The sequence below is a fragment of the Trachurus trachurus genome, assembly GCF_905171665.1.
Source record: "Trachurus trachurus genome assembly, chromosome: 6".
In the NCBI taxonomy this organism is placed as follows: Eukaryota; Metazoa; Chordata; class Actinopteri; order Carangiformes; family Carangidae; genus Trachurus; species Trachurus trachurus.
The window spans coordinates 11,091,755-11,099,831 of record NC_139897.1 but is presented as its reverse complement, the minus strand read 5'-3'; the positions used below and the strand labels follow the sequence as shown (position 1 = coordinate 11,099,831).

At 41.1% G+C, this 8,077-nt stretch overlaps 1 protein-coding gene across 1 annotated transcript; it reads left to right on the top strand.

Moving 5' to 3' along the window:
* The first annotated feature begins 2,874 nt into the window (after window positions 1-2,874).
* On the top strand, window positions 2,875-7,917 carry edc3 (enhancer of mRNA decapping 3 homolog). The gene is made up of 7 exons (XM_083973577.1): window positions 2,875-3,011; window positions 3,257-3,422; window positions 3,513-3,739; window positions 3,826-4,164; window positions 4,248-4,401; window positions 4,776-4,993; window positions 5,116-7,917. The coding sequence occupies exons 2-7, from the start codon at window positions 3,259-3,261 to the stop codon at window positions 5,448-5,450; spliced, it is 1,437 nt and encodes a 478-aa protein (XP_083829703.1). The 5' UTR covers window positions 2,875-3,011; window positions 3,257-3,258; the 3' UTR covers window positions 5,451-7,917.
* The last annotated feature ends 160 nt before the right edge of the window (window positions 7,918-8,077 follow it).

Here is an 8,077-nt window from a genome sequence, read left to right as displayed (position 1 = left end):
CTCACTGGTAATGTTTTACTAAGTAAACCAGGAGTTTTTTTGGTTGGTTGGTCGCGGCTCCCTCTGTCCAAAGTAGACCTCATTTGCACCAGGTCCTTCTCCAGCTTTAGGACCCTTGTGAGTGAATTTCACACGAGGAATGTCAGTCTTTTCTACAGTCATTCAAATTTTCCTCTCCACGTCTTTTGCTGCACTCACTTTTCATGAAGCTCTCTACGTTGCTGGTTCTTGTCAAACTGGGATAATCCAACTGCCTCCTTCTCCTGCTCGAGAGTGCTCATTGCTTCAGACAGCTGCTGTGTTACACATTAGTGGAAGGTAAAAGGATGCTGTGTTCAAGTGTACCAAACTGACAATCTATTTGAAACAGATAAACAATAAAATTGCCCAAAACAACTGCATGGTGGCAATGGGAGAGATCGTAAAAAATAAAAAAGAGAGAGAGAGGATGGAGCATAAAACGTGTTTCCATGCACATTTTAATACCGTTTCACTGACCTTATGATTCATGTTAAGAAACTGTGCAGTAGTTGTGTTGAAGCTCTGCTGTGTGTCTCTGGCCCTCATTCGGTCCAGGTGATTGTCAATACGCTCATGAGCATCCTGCAGCCATTGAACCACTTCAGGCTGTCTATAGTTATGTTCACGGCTAGCTTGTATCTCAGCCCCTGGAGATGAAGGAAAGGACCGGGTAGCACCCCCAGGAGCCAGATGGGACAATGACTGCCACCTCCTTAAACCTGGGTCATTCTGTCTGAAGCCACCAGTGTTGCCAGATGTGCTGGAATAGAAACTACATATTAGATTCCTTGATTTGAAAATTATATTGCTGTGACTTTGACCTGTTTGGCTCGCTGGACCCATATATCCAGTAGTTAAAACGTTCATAAAATGCTGTTATGTGGTTATTTTCATTGTAATTTTTCTAATGCCACTAAAACAATACTTCAAGTTCATTTTAAACATTATTTGTTCCAAGTGATCAAATGGAGAGTTTGTCTGGTACTATCCTTACTAAAACCTTTGTGATATTCTCATCTACTTTGGTACAGTTGTAGTCAAGAAGTTGTTGAATACATTCAGTGGCATCACATAGAATCATCATTGTGTTTTCCACTGTGTAAACTGTTCATCACAATTTGCGCAGGCATAGGAACAGTCATAATGTTACTGACACTTGAATTATATTCTCTGAGGTCTTGACTATCCACAGAGACAAAGATTATGCATATTTACATGAAAATTGTGAAACTATTCTTGATTAATTTGGGGTAGGTCTGTTTAGGAACCTTAACTCCAAAAACCACAAGGGCTTAACACTTAAAACTGTACATTTCATCCTCACCTTGTGTTGACTTTGGACAGAAATCCTGACCCAGAGACAGTTGCCATACCACACCATGCTGAGGTCTAAGAAGAAAAATCACGCATCCTAAAACAACAGCACTTTGACTGCACTTTTATTCTCCAAAAGGAGCATATTTGGGTCTTACCTGGGCTGTAAAGCGAGATTTGGTGTCCCACATGTCGAGGTCTGTGAGAGAAAATGGACTCGAACTTCTACATGAGGGTCTAAACATCTTGGAGTGTCTTTCTAGATCCAAACTATCACTTCCCTTTGTATGGGAGAGGCTACAATCACATATTCCCACACGTCTGCCCAAGTGACAAGGATAGATGTTCACACAAAGGTGGCAGCTCAGGGTGTGTGGCTATTCCTGGATCATGTGCCTTGGATTTTCCAGTGCTCACTTGATGGTAAATATCTAGCTTTAAGACTGCATGACTATTACAGTGTGTTTGTGATCCACAAACCTATAGGCTACTGGTTTGCTTCTTGAATACCTCCATATCTCTATATCAAAAAGTGAGCACAAATGATCAAAGTGAATCATAGAATATAGCTAACTAAAACCTGTGGTCTGCACTGAATGACACTTTACCTTATTAAGGCAACCTTACCTTATCTCCTGTCCATTGACTAGGCCCACCTGCTCTGCTTGTAAGCAGCTTTGATTTTAAGCTATTCAGCTGCAGCTCTTGTACTGAGTATCCATGGAAACCGGTGTACACAGGACACAGTTGAGTGGGTGTGTCATATGCATAACACCTCTGGGATAGTCTCCACATGATCTCACTCAAGTCTGATGAGGGGCTGTTTGTTGACATGAGTTGTTAAGAACATCTCCCAAACATGAGTCATAACCCACGCACGTGGTATAGGAAGAGAGAGAGAGAGAGAGAGAGAGAGAGAGAGAGAGAGAGAGAGAGAGAGAGAGAGAGAGAAATAAAAAATAAAATAAAATAAAATGTAAAATGCTTTGGCAAAAACAAATCTCTGTTCATGCCAATAAAGCAAAATTGAATTGAACTGAGTTGAGAGAGGGAGAGACAAAATGTATGTATGCTGTGATAGTGTTTTTAATGGATTTTATTTCAGCTTCAAGGATGAAGATATCATATGAGGGGTCAGATAGTACCAAGCTTTCTAGTCATCTACAGATCAGTGTGAAATATTGCGTGCTACTGACTAAATCCCAAGTTGTTTTTTGCATAAGCAAGTCAGACCATTATTCAGAGGCACTGCTCTAACTTTCAATAATAGAGCACATCCCAGCACATTATTGTCATAAGCATAACATATGACTCACCATTATAATAAAATAAAATAAAATAAAATAAAATAAAATAAAATAAAATAAAATAAAAATAACATGAGGCCAGCGTTTTGATAAGCTGATAACCCAAATGTCTCAATTCCTCAGATTTAAATGTGTAATTTGCCTGGTTCATAATGAGACACGTTTAAGCTCTTATTTTGAAACATGCTTTACCGGATACAGGAAGTCGTAATCGTGACGTCAGCAGTGTGAAGGTTTTTGGCCATTCAAGAAAGTAAGGAGCTAAGAAGCTAACAGTTTAATGAAGCAACGAGTTTCATTATAGCACTTATTATTACAGTTCATTCACCTGTGTTCCCGAGGAGTTTATTTCGCAATACTTTTGAAAAGGTACAACACTTTAACCACTGGTCTATATGTCTTTACTTTGAGCTTTGCGTCTAATTTAGCTGGACAGGCCGACGCTAGCGCGAGTCGGTTAACGTTAGCACAGCCACTCGTTAACATCGAGCAATTAGTATGTGTGACGTGACGTCCTACTAACAGAAAGTTATCTAAATGATTTTACAGATCGCGGGTCACTATAAATCTTCTCTGATTTAAGATTTAAACTTGTGTTGTGCAATGTTGTGCAGATATGGCTGCGGATTGGCTGGGTAGTTTGGTGTCTATCAACTGTGGACCAACGCTGGGGGTCTATCAAGGAGAGGTATCATCTGTGGACCAGTCCAGCCAAACCATCTCCCTAAGACAACCTTTCCACAATGGAGTCAAGTGCCCAGTTCCCGAGGTCACATTCAGGTAAAGCTCTCAGTGGTTTGCCCCCCGGGTGTGTATTGTGGCACAATGTTGTGTGTTGCAACTACAGTTAATTTCTCTCTTTCTTTGTAGTGCCATTGATATCAAAGAACTAAAGATTTTAGACATCACGAATGGCACTGCAAAGAGCAGTGCTTCTGCATCTACAAAGGTGGGCAGTGCCCCAGTTGCTGTCCCTAAAGGCGACCCCAGGATTGTGGAGAAAGTGAACTCTCCTCAGCACTGCTCTAAAAGCCATGGAGAGCGTCACCTGGATGTTCCCGGGCAGCCTAAAGCTTTCCGTCGAAGACACAACTCCTGTAAGTGCACATGTTGTGCTGCTAAATTTGAACGTAGCAGTACTGTTTATTTCTAGAGATTAACTGTGTATTAACCATCCTATCAGGGTCGTCTAGTAGTCGAGGGGCAAACCAAGCAACACCGAAGAAGAACGGGGTGAAGAATGGTCAGATGAAGCACAGAGATGACGAGTGTTTCGGCGACGCTATGGACGATGGCCTGGACACAGACTTTGATTTTGAAGGAAACTTGGCTCTTTTTGACAAAGCAGCAGTTTTCTCAGAGATCGACATATCAGAGCGCCGCAACGGTGCAAGGTCACGTGGGACGCCACAGGACCAGACACCTTCACGTTACCGTCATGATGAGAACATCCTGGAGGCCAAACCTATTGTGTACAGACAGATCACTGTACCACAGCCTGGAGCCAAAGAATACTGCACTGGTAAGTGTTTCACTTTGTAATGAAACGCACAGTAATGAGGGAAAATGACCTGAAGTGACATATTTGTTTTTTATTCCATTCAGACTCTGGGCTTGTTGTGCCCAGTATATCTTATGAACTCCACAAGCGTCTGTTGGCGGTTGCTGAGCGTTATGGTCTCTCACTGGAGCGAAGACTTGAAATGACTGGAGTGTGTGCCAGTCAGATGGCACTTACATTGCTGGGTGGGCCCAACAGGTATGAATGTCATGAAGGGTTAGAGACGCATCTCAAAAAGTCAAATATTAACAAAAGCAGTATTTAGTGTCCTATCTGGTTTGTTATTAAATGTGTGCACAGCCAGAGAGTGTGTATTGTACAAAGCAGGGTAAAGGTTTGAGTAAAGACTAAACATTTGAGACACATGGATGTTAGTAATCTGGGGATGTGGAGACTCCAAATATATTTGTTATACTGTTTATTAAAGAACTACTAGACAAAATGATGTTTAAATGTACACATGGCACGTCTCTCTCATTTTAATACTGAGCACTGGATCTCCACACTCGTGAACCTCAGAGAAAATTACATTTGGGAAGGAAACTTAGTTTTTCTTGTTTTCTGTCTTCCAGATTCACTCCAAAAAACTTACACCAGCGTCCCACAGTGGCACTGCTGTGTGGTCCTCATGTTCAGGGAGCTCAGGGCATCAGCTGTGGTCGGCACCTGTCCAATCACGAAGTGGAGGTCATCCTGTTTCTGCCCAATTTCGTCAAGATGCTCGACTCTGTCACCAGTGAGCTCACACTCTTCAACAAAACAGGAGGCAAACAGGTGTCAAGTATCAGAGGTGGGTTTATATCATATTTTTTTGTTTTGCATCAATCAAAGTGACATTTGTTTTACCATTTTGTATTGTAGTTGATCAGCTACTACTTTGAGATTGATCTGTTTTTCCCTCTGGCTTTGCAGATCTTCCGGACACCCCGGTGGACCTGATCATCAACTGCCTGGACTGCCACGAGAACACATTCCTAATGGATCAGCCCTGGTATCGAGCAGCTGCAGATTGGGCTAACCAGAACCGGGCACCGGTGCTCAGCTTAGACCCTCCGGTCAGTGGACAGGGTCAAGCAGTTGAGGCCAAATGGTCCCTCTCTCTCTGCCTCCCGCTTCCCCTGGCTGAGGGCGCTGGCAGGGTTTACCTGTGTGACATCGGTGTTCCTCGCCAGGTGTTCCAGGAAGTTGGAATCAAGTACCATTCTCCCTTCGGGTGCAAGTTTGTCATCCCCCTGCACTCTGCATAAAATGACGACGAATGGTTAACATGACAGTTTGAATTTTTCACCATCCTTGACCGTTTGAGTTCGGGCGCCTTATGTTAGAGAGCTTCAGCTGTCTTTCAGTTCATCTCTTAAGCTTCTAACTCATCAACATTTAAAAGGGACTTTTCCCTCACACTGAAGGACCGCAGTTTGGTACATTAGTTCTTAAAGGACGAAATGCAAATGGATGGAGACGGAAAAGTTTTCAGATCTTTTTCTTTATTGAAAAGATAGGTGTCATGAAAACTAAAGGCTTCAGCAGTTGAACAGGTAACATTGTATTTACATGGCTGCGCAAAAATCCACACAATCCACATTTAAGTTTTAAATTGATTAGGACAATCTCTAACTTAAAGTGAAACACTTCTGTTTGTCATTGTAATCTAATGTCTAACGATCCAAATCCATGTTGTGAATAAACACAGAGCCACCATGGAAAACATGCAAATACAATGTTGTTACCTAGAATCTAGATGACACAAACACACAGAAATCCAATTTATGTTTGTGTTAACATTACTAATGGCTTCCATACTTTGTAACAGTATTGTCCAACATTTTATTAGGAAAAATCTGAAATTTACTTAGAGTAAATACGGAATGTTAGTCATTTTTACGAATAGTGATGTGTTGTCAAATGAAACCGGAGTTGAATGGGGCAGCTACTAAAAAGGATCAAGATGTCAAGTTTTGTATGTTTATGGTAAAAAAGATTGTGGTATAATATCACAGTATGAAAAACCTCTTGCTGTCTTTCCATTAAGTGGTAGTGATAGGTAGGAAAAGATATGTTCATTTTTTTATTTTTTGGTCAAAATATCAGTTTAAGGACAATACCAGAGCTTTAAATTGTGTATATTTAACATTTCTACTGAGCATTTTCAAATTAAGGCTACTTAATGTATTTTTTCAGTTGCATATAATTAGTTGTTTCCATTGATTACTACACTGTGTGTGTGTGTTGTATTATTGTATGGTAATGCAGTTGACACACAAACTGTGCCAAGGCATTACACTAACGATATTTATTGCAGACTTGGTGGAGTATGCTGAAAGATTTTCAAATAATTAGATGCCAATGGTGCAGTAGACGGAGAATTAAATTTAAAAGACAGAGTAGCATGATTTGCACATGGTTAGTTGTGATGTTAAATGCACGTCATTTGTGATAAGTGAGCTCAGAACCACTGGTACAGTCCTTTTTTAAGTTTCGTACTGCGTGATCACATGAATGTCAGCCTTTCAGGTCAGTTTGTCACTTTTTGATGGAAGTTATGTTGGCTGACAATTATAACAAGCATTTGTATGTGAAATTGAAATGAATTACTGTACCGTCTACGTACTGATTAGATTGGGACTTTGTGACGAGACAGTGTTGAGAAAGTTGTTTTTCAGTTTTGGTCTGACCTGGAGTCTGCCCGTTTTGTATTTGACTTTTACTGGTATTGACCGTAAAACTAAATCATTGACTGTGAAATACTCAAATAATTTAAGAGAAGAGCTGCTGTTTTGTTCTGCCTTTTGAGGCCTTGATAAATGGGTCAGAGGACTCTGTAATGCCAGATCTTTTTGACAATGAAAGTCTTTTTTATTTTTATTTTTTGCAAGAGGGGGCAGATGTGTTAAGTTAACAGACCCTCATCGAACGCATACCTTGTAAACCTCCATGTTTGCCTCGTTCTGTAGTGAGTCCTGTTTCACAAAGGTCAGTGAGTGTAGTCCAGAAAAGACAGATTTCAAACACTTGCTTCAAGGTAGTTACAAGTCCAGTACTCTTTGGTACATGGTGTTGGGTGTGGTATTATGTCCGTTCATAATTCCTCACATTGATAATATCTCAGGAGGATTTAAAATGCTTGTGCTATTACTGTCTCTGTGCACACTAGTCTGCACAGGGTCTGTGTGCTGAATCAGTGAAAATTACTGTCATGCACACATGTTTTGTCCTTTCTCCAACATTCCTGCAGCCTGATGTGTTAAGTCACATCTGTTCAGACAAGTCTGGCTTGGAAACATCAGCCAGTGTTATTGAATGTGAAAACGAGCTGTGTTTCTCCGCGGCCGCCAGAGGGCTACGAGACCACATGTTGTGATGGCTCTTCCTTATTGTGCTGTACTATAATGGCAGCTTTACGTGCTCAATACAGTTTCCTGCACTCCACATTTGTTACGAAATGCGGACAGTCTCTTTGGGTAGAGACCCCTGTCACAGGAAAACACCTGTGTGAAAGTGAAAGTGTCTTAAAGGCAGGTGATCCTCCCACAGATCGGTTTAAACAACTTTATAAATATCTGAGCCTCAGTTTTGGTCCGTGGAGGGTTCGTTTTGCAGGTTCAGAAAAAACCGAATTAAAAGTCAAGAAGAGCCAGTGGGAGTTTTTGTGCAGACAGGATCACAGTTTCCATTTGGGATCTAAGTTCACTGTCAAGCTTCATGTGCAAAACAACAACACACAAGTACAGTCCTGTTGTGTCATGTATGCATATTGATTCAAATGAAAAATAAAAACAAATCGCCACTGATTTTTCTTGTGTGGGTGTTTTTGTGAACATTGCCTTATTGATGATCAAATTCCTTTCCCGGCGTCACTAAAGTGATAGCCTGACTT